Source organism: Mizuhopecten yessoensis, unplaced genomic scaffold, assembly GCF_002113885.1.
Source record: "Mizuhopecten yessoensis strain PY_sf001 unplaced genomic scaffold, ASM211388v2 scaffold4083, whole genome shotgun sequence".
NCBI lineage: Eukaryota > Metazoa > Mollusca > Bivalvia > Pectinida > Pectinidae > Mizuhopecten > Mizuhopecten yessoensis.
This window is the reverse complement of record NW_018405367.1, coordinates 158,216-172,148: the sequence shown is the minus strand read 5'-3', so window position 1 is coordinate 172,148 and position 13,933 is coordinate 158,216. Positions and strand designations below refer to the sequence as shown.

The following is a 13,933-nucleotide window of genomic DNA, read 5'->3' as shown; positions in this document are numbered from 1 at the left end:
CAGACAGTTAGAAAGTTACAAGAGGCTCAATAGGCCTGCATCACTCACCTATTTTAGTCAATGCCATTCACCAACATATTTCATATGTGACCTTCAAAATGAGTTAAGGTCAAATTTATTTCAACTAACTTGATATCATGTAGATTCAAACACATTTAGCCCTTACAACCTAATAAGTGGGTCAAGGTCATTTATTTAAGCAGATTCCATATCCCTTATTTAACTGAGCTATAAAACAATTCAATTACTCTAGGCTTTATGGATCTTAAGGAGAAGTCCAGGAATAATTTCACAAATTTGACACTTGTGACCTTGAAATTACCTCAAGGTCATTTATTTGAACAATAGTAAAGTCATATTAAGATCAAATAGATAACTAGAAACGGATCATTACAGCAAAGCTACCACACACAATATGGCACTCATATTTCATGGTCCCGTATTCATAGTGGAGTTTTAACCCATTTTGCAGTTTTGACCGCTCTGTTGAGATTTGAACTTTGGCACAATTAGACCATTCTTACCTTTTCTGTGACTGCCAGTTTGCCGAGCCTGAGGATGAGTATCTTATTCTTGAGTGTGACACCACTCTTGTTGACCTGTACAAGGTCAACCATCCGTCCATAGTGACCATACACCAAGGCACCCTGACAAGCAAAATGAAACAATGTAAACAAGACAAGTTATTGCGTTAAATCATAGGTCCCAAACCTCTGGACAAAGTTTGAACAAAGGGCAATAACTCTGTATATTAGGGCATGAGACCTGATTTTAGTTCTCAACACTCTTCCATCCTAAAGGGTGATTACATTCGAAATTAGCAACTGTAGTTGACAGAGAATAAAAGTTATAAATCCACCTGCCAAAGCGACATACTATGAACCAAGGGCTACAATTTATAAATTGAAGTACACAATTTGATTTCCTTATACACACAACACTCTGTTATATCCTTATAGGTACTCAAAGACAAACTTTTTCAATTTTAGGTGACAAATATTTGAGATATGCCATGAAGTGACACACAAACTGACAGATTAAGACGAATTGCAAACCGAAACCCTCTTCCAGTAAAACAGGTTGGGGACTATATAACTAATATACCATGTATCTATGTACTGTAAAGCAATTTAGAGTGGCTTATTCTAGCTAAATAGGGTGCTATATAAAATGTTGTATATTATTATTATTATTATATATGAAATCTGATCTATGTATTGGCAAATTATCACAAAACTAGTGTCCCATGAATTTAAATAGCTCAATATATACCTGTACAGTTCCAGAGGGAGCAAATGCTACATAAGGCTCAACAAGGTGTTTTCTCATCTCTTCCACATCATCAGCACCCCGCTTTTTTTTGTCGACACTTGACCTCTGACCTGAACCAAAGGTCAAATTTAATTTGACCTGGCCTGCTGAGGTGATGACCTCTAACCTATTGGGTTGAACAGGATTAGGATAGGTGACGACAACATCATACTCCTCAACACTAATTTTGTCCAAACCATATTTGGTGAATTCCGATTTAACAAAGCTGACAGTATTTTCGTCCCATCCGGAGTTGGAGGTTAGTTTTCGTCTGAATGAAAACTCACTGGAATTAAGAATTGAAAATATTTAGAATTAATGCATTTATATTAAATGTCTAACATAATTTCATCAATACAAATTATAGCATGCAATATGTTAAAACTCAAAAAATGAACAAAGGGCAGTAACTCTGTATATACAAATGTTGTGGGGTACGAGGCTTGATTTCAATTTGTGACACTCTGTTATTCTAAGAGGTACTCACATACAAAATATCTGTAAGCTGAAACTTAGGATGACTCAGGAAATTTTACACTTTTTTATATGCAAATTATCTTGGTCATTGAAGGAACCTATGTAAAAAAGTCAAAAACACATCAGTTTTAGAATAACCTAAGATTGTTCAGGACCATAATAAACCTCCAAGTTGATATTTATACATCGTACATATATAATACACAGAGTACAAAGTGTTGGCTTCAGTTCCTGGCTGACAGCCATTGTTAAATATTCAAAATCAACATTATAATACTTTTCTCATTTGCATATTTTGACCTATAAGAAAAAAATGTTTTCTTTCATTTTTTGTGCCGTTTAAGAGACTTTGAATGGCATTTTATTGTATGGACGCTGTTTTTCTAGGTCAAATTTTATTGTATGGACACTGTTTTTTCTGGTTCAAATTTTATTGTATGGACACTGTTTTTTCTGGGTCAAATTTTATTGTTAGTCTTCAATGTGTTTCCAGACACATTTTTAACACATTCTGACCCCTGAAATTTCATAATGATCTATTTCAACCTTTGAATTAGAATAGTTCAAATGTGTCTTCAAACGTGAATGATCTAATAGAGGATCTTGAAAGCTGTTTGTAGTCTATTTATAATCTGAAAAATGCATATTATTAGAACCCTAGATAATTTTAATAAAAACCTGTGTATTGAGAATGTAAATACTGGTCCATAATACATGTGTGTGTTCATGCCAGCTATCGCAGGTTTCACTGTAAATTTTCTATATACATGTATATTAACTACATACAGCATTTCAACTTTAATAAGTCTGCGGTACAGCCTCATATCATAAACTTACTGTAATTCACCTAATAAACACCCTGAGTGCTAATCAATTCAGAGAAATTATAATGATGACACAACCTTATAAAACTTTCCAAAACAATTGCCTGAACTATAAAATTTAACACATTTTCTATTTTTTATAACAAAGTAAGTAAATTATGGTGAAAGGATGCAAAGCTTGGACTCGAAAAAGACTAAGGTGTGTTAATAATTTCAGGGGTGATTATTTGGTGGAAAACAGTACCAGCCATAAATTTTGTATGGAAATCACAATACAATATATATATACCATACTTATTCTGCAATAAACCCAGTGTACCAGGGCAAATACATAGTCTGTTACTAACTCATTCACCCCTGAAGACACATTTGGACTCTTCCAATTCAAAGGTTGGAATAGTTCATTATGAAATTTCAGGGGTGAATGAGTTAAAGTAGGGGGGTGGGCTTATTGTAGGACATTTGTTAGCATTTCTACTGAATTATATTTGACATGGGCGGGCGTCATACCAGGCATGGGCTTATTGCTGGATAAATACAACATAAAGAGGGTATATCTGACAATGAGAACAAAAAACCCTAATACATATCAGTATATATATATTATTACACACACATATGAATATTTTCTCGTTAGAAAATGTTCCGGTCGTTCTATCATACTGTAACAGTAATTGGAGACCATTCATCTTGTCATGACGTCAAATTCTAACTTTAACAGAAATTCACGAACATGAATGGTAACTTGATATAGAAAACATGACCTTAACATGGTGATTACAACATTTGGTAAACTGTTGGTTTCTAATGCATCTTGAACCACACAAAACCAACTGAAGGTTAAAAATAAACGAAATTCTTTATTTTGAGCAAAATTATTGACTAACATCCATATTTTTCATGTTTAATAATGGTATGAAAGCCAGCTGTTACTTAAAAAGACATTTGCCAATATGTTTGTTCGCGAGTCTGGGCTGAATTGGTCAAGACGTAATATATGTACAGCCTATACCAGTACATGGACTTTAAAATAAGGTTGTTTCACACCTGATTTCCTGCTTTGATTAGTCTAAGAATAGTGATGACTACACAGGTAGGGTGTATACACTACAGGCCGACAGCTGGTGGGCACACACAACATGTAATGCTATACTGTACAGGTGAGGTACACAGTATTTGTTCCACCTGAGGGATATCAGTTTGTCACATCAGACAACATCACTCACAAGTTATTAAATTTCTACCTACGTATTTATAGTTCCGGTATACCATCTGGTGAGTTATATAGTGGGGTTTCACTGTACAAATGTACATTCTTTCTCTCAAAATTAAACTTAGCTTTTTCCATATGACTTCAAATGTGTTCTCATATTTTGTCATCATTAGCACAAAACGACAAAATCAAAACTTAAATTTGATATGAAATGACAACACCAGGAAATGAGACACTGAAACAAAAGCCATAACCAGGTGCATCGAAAAATTTAAAAACATTTCAAGCACTTCATGTGGCTTAATTGATTCTAACATAATATCTCAATCAAGGAAAATACAGTGGAACCTGTCTTTTCTGACCATTATGTTATGTTCCACGGGGTGTCAGATTAGACAGCTGAATCTGACAGATATGTTGTGTCCCACAGGGTGTCATATTAGACAGGTAAATCTGACCAATGTTATGTTCTCCAGTGTGTCAGATTAGATGGGTTTTACTGTACTGTATGTTATGTCCCACAGGGTGTCAGATTAGACAGGTAAATCTGACCAATATGTGGTGTTCCATAGGGTTTTAGATAAGACAGGTTAAAATCTTTCCAATTTTTGTATGTCCCTTTTTTCAAGATGTCACTGCATGATCAGGCTGGTAATAAATGTGATTATTATGATATGACCAAGATGGTGTCGTGTATAAATACAGATTTTACTGTATAGATAAGTCTCACCAACAATCTAAGGACACAGTGTCTCAGCAAGCTTAAGTCTTTAGTCAGGGGTAGATATTTACGAAATGTAGACATGAAGACTAGTTGGGGCTGGTTTTATGGCTTGTGATAACTTCAGTATCTTGTCATCTATCATGCATGCAAGTAATTTTACCCTCCAGCAATTTTATGAACTTTATTTACTGAACAAAATGTTGATTTTTATTAAATATCAATCTAACACATATCAATTTTTTTTACCTCTGTCACAGAGATTACACTTTATGCAAGATTAATTTGTTATAAACCAACCAAATATGGCCTCCTTTACATATATGGCATAACTTCAGAGGGTGCCCATATTTTAGACTTTTCAGAAACCTTTTTGAAGTAAAACATTTTAAATTGTTATGCCTGCTCTGCTCTATGTTTGAAAACATTAATTACATGAGCTCAAATCAAGTCTTGTATTTTTCATCAAGGCATGTGACCACTATTATATACATACACACATACAGAAAATAATATATTTTCAGTTAACATATTTATTTCATAGATTTAGTTAAATGAAACACTCAAATATATACTTTTGCCAACAACTTTGTTCTGTAGTGGTAAGATATATACGGTAAACATCCGGTCAGTTCGAATAGGCGGATAGTTCGAACACACCTTTTTTACAATAAAAACAATAATTGTTTGTCTAGTTATAGTTCGAACCCGCCTTATCAACATTTCAGATAGTTCGAACACATCGTACGAAGTTTGGGTAACGGTGAATCTAATTTGAAGTATCGGCATTCAAAATGCCTGTCTCGCAAAATCGCTCGCCTTGGTCAACAATACACGTCGACAGCATCGTTGGGGTAACAGGTTGTATTTAAAATCTGTATGTTTGACCATCTCAGTCAAATGTTCAAGAACACTCGTACATATATTCCACATGTTTTCAGCGATGTTTTGCTTCTCCAGTTAACCTGCTATTCAACGTGAGGCCCCAAACTATGTATATCATCCGATCAGTACGGAGCATGGAACGTTGAAGTATCTTAATAGCCTAGCTACTGTGCTATAAAAAATGATAAATTATTTTGTTTTGTTTTTACTCGAAAATTATTTATAAGCTATGCGGGTGTAAGCTTACATTACTGTTTAATGAAAATCGATATTAACATTTGGCCATTTTCTGCGAACTGTCCCCATTTCATGATTCAATTTATCACTCTGATAATTCGAACTCGCGCTTATTTTGGCGGCTACAATTTACTATATTTCGAACAGGTTAAACAATATTTATTTAATTTTGTTCGAACTGACCGGAGGTTTACCATATATATATATCATACAATGACTACACAGTATAATTAGTCCTAAATATTTATATAACTTGAACACTTCATTCATCAGATAGGAAAACTATTATCTGTAACAAAGATGTAATAAGATTTTTGGTAGATACGTATACCCTGCATGGATTTGCCATTGATTTGATTTGATTTTTTTTTTACAAATTACATAAGCTTTGTTCTTCGGAAATATAAATTTGAATTACAAATTTGGTGTACAGGATTTCTCGTACATTTCAAAAGCAATAATAAAGTCTCTTCACTACTAATTATCGTATGTTGTGAAATATAATCAAAATAAAAAGGTTACTCCATTCTTCGTTAATGAATTTAAAGTTCTTCATTTTTTTAAACAGACAAAGGACACACAACATGCATCACTGACGGAGAACAGGATAAAATATTTAACTTGGAATTGACGTACAGGTTTTCTGAGATTATAAAATATCTCGCACATAATTTAAAAGATTGTGACAACGATGATCTTCTGTATAAAAACGTAGATGATATCGGCAAGTAAAATCAAGAAACACCCATTTAACATCCTGAAACTTTGGGTTTACATACCCTTATGCAGGGTGTGGGTATTTGCACTGCGTGAACCTTGCAATTAGCATTGAAAATCATTCACAGCCCTCTTAGACAACTTTGTACATTTTGTACATGAACCATTAGATATAGACTTAAATGAATCTAATCACGGAGAGATTCAAGTACAGACCTTGGTACACAAATATCTTCTGTCCTATCAAGATTCTATCAGACAGGGAACTCTTTGCTAATTTTATAGTATTAGAGTAATTAACATTGTAAACGTAAAAATCCTTTTTTTCTAGTTAATTTGGATATTTTGATTGGTTTACACTGAAAGGTTTTCATTAATCTACACCGAAGGTCAAATCGACCTTTACGTGGATCTATCTTCTTTCAAGGTGTAATTAAACTTCAGAATTTTAAAACTTTGGATAAGATCCATTAGCAGATTGATTAGAACATGTATCTCTTTGAAGCATTCAAGTGTTAGCCACAGATTAAGGATATAAGAAATGCCATAATTTTTGCTACAGTTAATCAGGGGACATGCTATAGCTACCTTACACATTATTCCTGTAATTTGGTTAGATTTAGGGTTGTATCTATACATATGCTAAGGGGTCGGGTCGTGCAGTAGATAGCGCACTTGCCTTTCACCATGGCGGCCGGGGTTCGATTCCCCAATTGGACGTGAAAAGGTATGGGGTCACCTGCCTGACCATGTGGGTTTTCTCCGGGTACTTAGGTTGCCTCCCACATTAAGACCCCCGCACGCTAACATCAGGGCCAACAAGAGTGATTAATATAAGTTGATATAACTTGTTTCGTAATTGTTGTAAATTAATAAAGTTTATATCATATTTATATGCTGAGTTATGAGTGATTTGGTTTCAGTTAGGGTTGTATGATATATGTAATAGAGTTCAAGGTCCTTTTCCCCATTGAACATTTTGCTGGGATAGTGGTCCGTTATAGCTAAACAACTGCATGACCAGGTTTCTGAGTTGTACATGGTTGTTCAACCAAAAGTCATGCAATGACTACTTTCTTGAGGGACACCATGCAGTCCATCATAAAAAAACTTGCCAGAAACCAAGTTCACATTTGTACAGCTGGGCAGAATGGAACACATAGTTAATCAAATTTAAGTTTAAAGGACATACCTAACAAGTATATAACTACACTATGAGTTTATGTATACATACAAATATGAATGTACAACTTTATGGCTGTCATACTTGTAACCTGAAGATGATTATCATTTTTAGCTCACCTGGCACGAAGTGCCAAGTGAGCTTATGCCGTGGCGCGGCGTCCGTCTGTGCGGCGTCCGGCGTCAATATTTTACATTAAACGACTTCTTCTTAATAACTGAAAGGCCTAGGGTGTCGATATATGGCCAGAAGCAAACTTGGATGAAGGGCTAAAAAATTTGTTAAAATTAATGACCTTCACCTATTTTCAAGGTCACAGGGGTCAAATATGTCAAAAACTTTAAACATCTTCTTCTCAATAACCAAAATGCCCAGGGAGTTGATATTTGGCCAGTAGCATGCTTGGGTGACGGGCTACCAAGTTTGTTCAAATGAATGACCTTCACCCATATTCAAGGTCACAGGGGTCAATTGTATTAAAAAACCTTTAAACAACTTCTTCTGAATAACCAAAATGCTCAGGGTGATGATGTTTGGCCAGTAGCATGGTGAGATGAAGTGCTACAAATTTTGTTCAAATGAATGACCTTCACCCATATTCAAGGTCACAGGGGTCAAACATGTGAAAAACTTTAAACAACTTCTTCTCAATAACCAAAAGGCCTTGGGTGATGATATTTGGGCAGTAGCAAGCTGAGATGAAGGGCTACAAAGTTTGTTCAAGTGATGACCTTCACCCATATTCAGGGTCACAGGGGTCAAATATGTTTAAAACTTTAAACAACTTCTTCTAAATAACCAAAATGCACAGGGTGATGATATTTGGCCAGTAGCATGCTGGAATGAAGGGCTACAAAGTTTGTTCAAGTGATGACCTTCACCCATATTCAGGGTCACAGGGGTCAAATATGTTTAAAACTTTAAACAACTTCTTCTAAATAACCAAAATGCACAGGGTGATGATATTTGGCCAGTAGCTAACTGAGATGACGGGCTACAAAGTTGTTCAAATGAATGACCTTCACCCATATTAAAGGTCACAGGGGTCAAATATGTTTAAAAAACTTTAAACAACTTCTTCTGAATAACCAAAATGCCCAGGGTGATGATATTTGGCCAGTAGCTTGCTGAGATGAAGGGCTACAAAGTTTGTTCAAATGAATGACCTTCACCCATATTCAAGGTCACAGGGGTCAAATATGTTAAAAACTTTAAACAACTTCTTCTCAATAACCAAAACGCACAGGGTGATGATATTGGGCCAGTAGCATGCTAAGATGAAGGGCTACAAAGTTTGTTCAAATGAATGACCTTCTCCCATATTCAAGGTCACAAGGGTCAAATATGTTAAAAACTTTAAACAACTTCTTCTCAATAACCAAAATGCCCTGGGTGATGATATTTAGTCAGTAGTATACTAGGATCAAGGGCTACCAAGTTTGTTCAAATGTATGACCTTGAATCATATTCAAGGTCACAAGGAGCAAATATGTTTGAAATATTTCAACAACTTCTTCTGAATAACCATGGGTCCCAGGATGTTTATACTTTGTAAGTTGCATCCTGAGATGAAAGGCTATACAATGTGTTCAACATAATGACTTTGTTCGACTTTCAATCACAGGGGTGAAATGTTTTAAAAATTTTTTTATCAGGGTCTTTGAACGAATTTTAATCATAAATACTGATATTTTGCCTGCAGCTTTATTTTGGATCACTTTTAAGGTTACAAGTGTGAGTTTTATACCAGGTGAGTGATGCAGGCCCATTGGGCCTCTTGTATAAATATGTATACAGAAGATTGTATAAAGAAATAGAGAAGCTGAAAATTGAAATATCTTGCTTTTAAACTTTTTTCTTTCCATGTCAAAAGATGATTATGCAAAGTCACGAAAATCTCTCAAATCTGATAAAAATTAATTACCAGTGTCTACCATGTTAACATCCTATTGACGACCTCAGGTAGCTATAGAGTGTAATACCAGATAACGTAGAATGTAAAGTGTGAACACTGACATTGTTAACGAGTCTGCGTTTGTAATTGTATCAGAATTCTCATCTCATTTTTATTTAATCTCACTAGACTGGATCAGTTTGCAAAACAGGAAGTTTTTCGGTAGTGAAATAAAACCAGAACAAAATTAAATGAATCGTATCTTCAATGATGCATCTCAGGAAAATCTAACAACCATGAAATATGTGTTGTGTACAAAGTAATAAGATGACAGATTCGGAACAGATCTAGAAGGTATGCTTTGATAGGATGTAATTGAAGTTTAGTTTACGAGTAATGTTAAGTCCACATAAATCTGGTATGTTAAGTTTCATTAATAAAATGTCTGTTTCTTTATGAAGATGTGATGAAATTTAAAATATCTCAACTTTACAGCGAAACTGAAAATTGTATTTTGACTACAAACTAAATACACTGATATTAGTTTGTTCATGTTTCTACTAAATTTTTCTTCCACAATTGATTCTCATTATATATGTGTACCTGATATGTTTTCTGTAGTTTCAAGAGCTGAAACATTTAATAGTTTCACCTAAGGAAATTGTGCTTTGATAAAATGTCTGTTTCTTTATGAAGATGTGATGAAATTTTTACAAAATATCTCAACTTTACAGCGAAACTGAAAATTGTATTTTGACTACAAACTAAATACACTGATATTAGTTTGTTCATGTTTCTACTAAATTTTTCTTCCACAATTGATTCTCATTATATATGTGTACCTGATATGTTTTCTGTAGTTTCAAGAGCTGAAACATTTAATAGTTTCACCTAAGGAAATTGTGCTTTGATAAAATGTCTGTTTCTTTATGAAGATGTGATGAAATTTTTACAAAATATCTCAACTTTACAGCGAAACTGGAAATTGTATTTTGACTACAAATTAAATACACTGATAAAAATCATCAAAGAAAATAGGACTACATGTATAAATTAAAGTATAAGTTTAAATATTCCTCTCATGTTAACTTTGTATTATAATACATGTGACTCACGTACCGCTCCTTGAAAAAAAGACCTGGGAACAATATTTAAGCATAGATAAATATAATTGCAAATTATTATACACACCTATGAAACGTACAACTATAAAAGGATCACGGTGTTTAACGCTAGCATGGAAAAGTTCCAAAGAAATATAAATGAAAAGCTTATTGGGGATTATATTCACTGTCCAAAAAAGGACAATAACTTTGTTAATACGGATGCACATAATTAAAAATTACAAATTTAAGTACACAGATAAATATGGTGGTTAATAATTAATTCTACCAAGTTTCAAGAAAAGCAGTTGAAAACTGAAAAGGCTTATTATGAGGGCTGCAACGATACATTAAACACATTCGTGATAACTACTTTCGAGTCCCGGATACGAAAACTCTTTTCTGTGAGTTCCGTGGACTCGAAGGCATTATTTAACTATTTGAAAGACATCGGTCTTTTCCATTGACTCTGCATGACTTTTAAACCATCTTACCCTCATTGACGTTATATATATCACATATATCATCTATTCGTTATCTCTGTTATAATTTTTAAACCCCTTTTTATTTTTAATTATCTTCACTTTATCATACAATGCGAATGCTTTTAAAAATGAACATTTTTATCTGATTATATCTTCGCTACTCACATGTTTGTTTAAAAAAAATAAAAAAAGTAGATAAACAAATAAAGACCTCAGCCGTCGATGGGCCGTTAAACACAAACAAACAAACAAACAAACGATAAATTAACATGACAATATCATACGCATCACGATACATATATATAGAAACAGTTGAAGCAAAGAGAACAGATATGTTGCACATTTGTAATGGCCACAATATAACAACAGGAAATAGACTTGGTCCAAAATGGGCACGACTTTAAAGTTTCACACAATTCACATCTTTCGATGTGTATGCTGAGCTGGAGCCGTCACTCGCCATAATAATTACGTATGTTCGAACCGATATGAGTAGACTAAATTCAGAAACGACAAAATCCATAAAATATTGTAGGTGTATAATTATATCATAACCTCCCAAAAATATTGTGTGTCGTACCGTATTCAAAATATCACTTTTGATTTATTTGTGTTTTACGTCCTATTAACAGCTATGGTCATTTAAGGACGTGCCAGGTTTTGGTGGTGGAGGAAAGCCAGAGTTCAAGAAGAAAAACCACAGACCTACAGCCAGTACCTGGTGACTGCCGACATAGGCCTCGAACCTGCGACCCAGTGGTGGAGGGCTAGTGGTAGCAGACTGTCACACGCCTTAACCACTAGGCCACCCTGGCTCCGTTTTCAAAAGATCACAATATATCATCGCACGATACCTAGTATCTACAAACGGATTCAGACAGATAACATTTATTCTGTGGCATAACTACCAGGGATAATAGCCACATCTACAGACCACGTAAATTGTTAAAGGGGCTGGTCGGGGAAAAAATTACACAATAAACGGGTCTCAATGCGTTCTCTGGCCTTCTCTGATACCTTGTGCCTGTCATGACTTTTGCATGCATATTTTCTTTCGCCGCGATGTTTACATTTGGCCTATAATTATATTTTTTACTCTTAGGGTGTGAATTTCAGCAAAATTTGAATCAGTATATTTCATAAGGTATTTTAAACATGTGTATGCCATTTTAGCAAATATGACATTTTTTCCCCGACCAGCCCCTTTACAGATCATTCTCATGAAATTCAGATTAAAAAGGCACCTGATGGTTCAAACGGTAACATGTAACCAGACAAAGACTATCCCTCATACATAACAATTTAAGTACAGACACATCACACTCTCTCTCTAATTGCACATTGCATAATAAAAAATTCAAGTAAAATACCTCATGTAACAAGCTTTTACCTGTCTTATAACTTCTGAAAAATAATTTATGACAATATCAAACCTCGCCGAATGATCACCAGCAATTTCTCCCACGTGAAAATTCATAATATTTTTTCTCCGCGAATCCTTTATCAAAGTTTACAATATTTGTCAAACTAGTTTATAATAAACAGCTGTTTTTGAAAACAAATTTTGCCAAGGAAGAACATGAATTTCTTCATTAACATATGAATCTGAATATAACTGCAGATTTACGATCCCATGTTGTGTTGTATGTTGTATGAAATCAAAAGTCCAGGTTAAAACTGCCCTGAAAGAGATCCTTTAATACATTTTATATACTTTCCTTACTGGTATTTTAATTTTCAATATTTTTACATTTTACTACATTTATATATTCAAAAATATATAAAGAAATTTATGGGGTTTATTCAAGACATATACATATTGTGCGACTTTGGTCAAAGTTCATCATAGCCCTTGTTAATTTTATACGTCAGGACCAAAGTCACTTGTAAATGGACTGCTTGCTAGTCACAGTCTTGTGGATCGATGATATACAAAGGTTGTAATAAACATTACGTTAAATTTGTTATCACCAAAACAGGAACTATTAATGTTATAGTAAAGAAATTTATGATGAATTGTATCAAGTTTCAAGTCTGCAGGTGACTATTTTATGACTCTGATTCTGTTATGATATCCAAGTCGACATTTTCACTTGAACACTTTTAGAAAAATTTCACTTATTGCCCCATTTTTCTCCTCAGTATTACAGAAAAGTTGTGAAGGTGCAAAGACTTTTACATATTCGTTTGAAATTTTTCATCCTGGTAGCTATGTATTGAAGCAATAATTTTTTTTCTTTTTCTGTTTAAAGAAATCTCAATTTCTACTTCACAAAAAGTTAGTTCTTAAGGGTATATGCCACCTGAAACACTACCAGTGATTCAAGTTAGAATTATCTCCCTTGACAATTCATCAACACATGTTATAATCCTGTATCCTCAAGTCAAAATGATCTTTTTTATTAAAATAATCTTTTTTTAGGTTTTTCGGGCTAACTAATCTTTGGAAATGATGGAAGTGATTTCAGTAATAAAATGATGTTATAACATAAATCTTTTAAAAACAAATCAAACATACTTCAAATACATGTACTTGATATTAACAGACTATATGTCCATGTTAATTTCATAGAAATTTACTGACTGTACTGACTGTAGGATTTAAAATATCACAAGATAGAAAATAATTGTTTATATTGTGAAAGAGATGTATTCGAACTTTCCGCCAATTCAAAGTACCTAGAGCTTGAACATTATAAATTTTCAGATTTGTTCAAAATCAACTGAAACTTGAGTGGGTATAGATATGTGAATAAGTTTCATATTATTGTTAAAACACAAAACATTTTTCAACTAGAATGCTATCAACAGGATATTACATATGCATAATGTATTAGTTGTATAGTTGGCCTTTTGCAGTGTCATGACATTTTGAATTTCACA

General features: G+C 33.9%; 1 protein-coding gene across 1 annotated transcript in view; it reads right to left on the bottom strand.

The window, feature by feature from the left end:
* Positions 1-13,933, bottom strand: part of LOC110448484 (N-acetylated-alpha-linked acidic dipeptidase-like protein) — a 48,195-nt gene that overhangs the window by 19,881 nt on the left and 14,381 nt on the right. Inside the window, exons 2-3 of the mRNA XM_021494747.1 lie at positions 1,273-1,597; positions 525-647 (exon numbers count right to left, since the gene is read on the bottom strand). Coding sequence (XP_021350422.1) covers positions 525-647; positions 1,273-1,597 — 448 coding nt within the window. The remainder of the gene's footprint in view (positions 1-524; positions 648-1,272; positions 1,598-13,933) is intronic.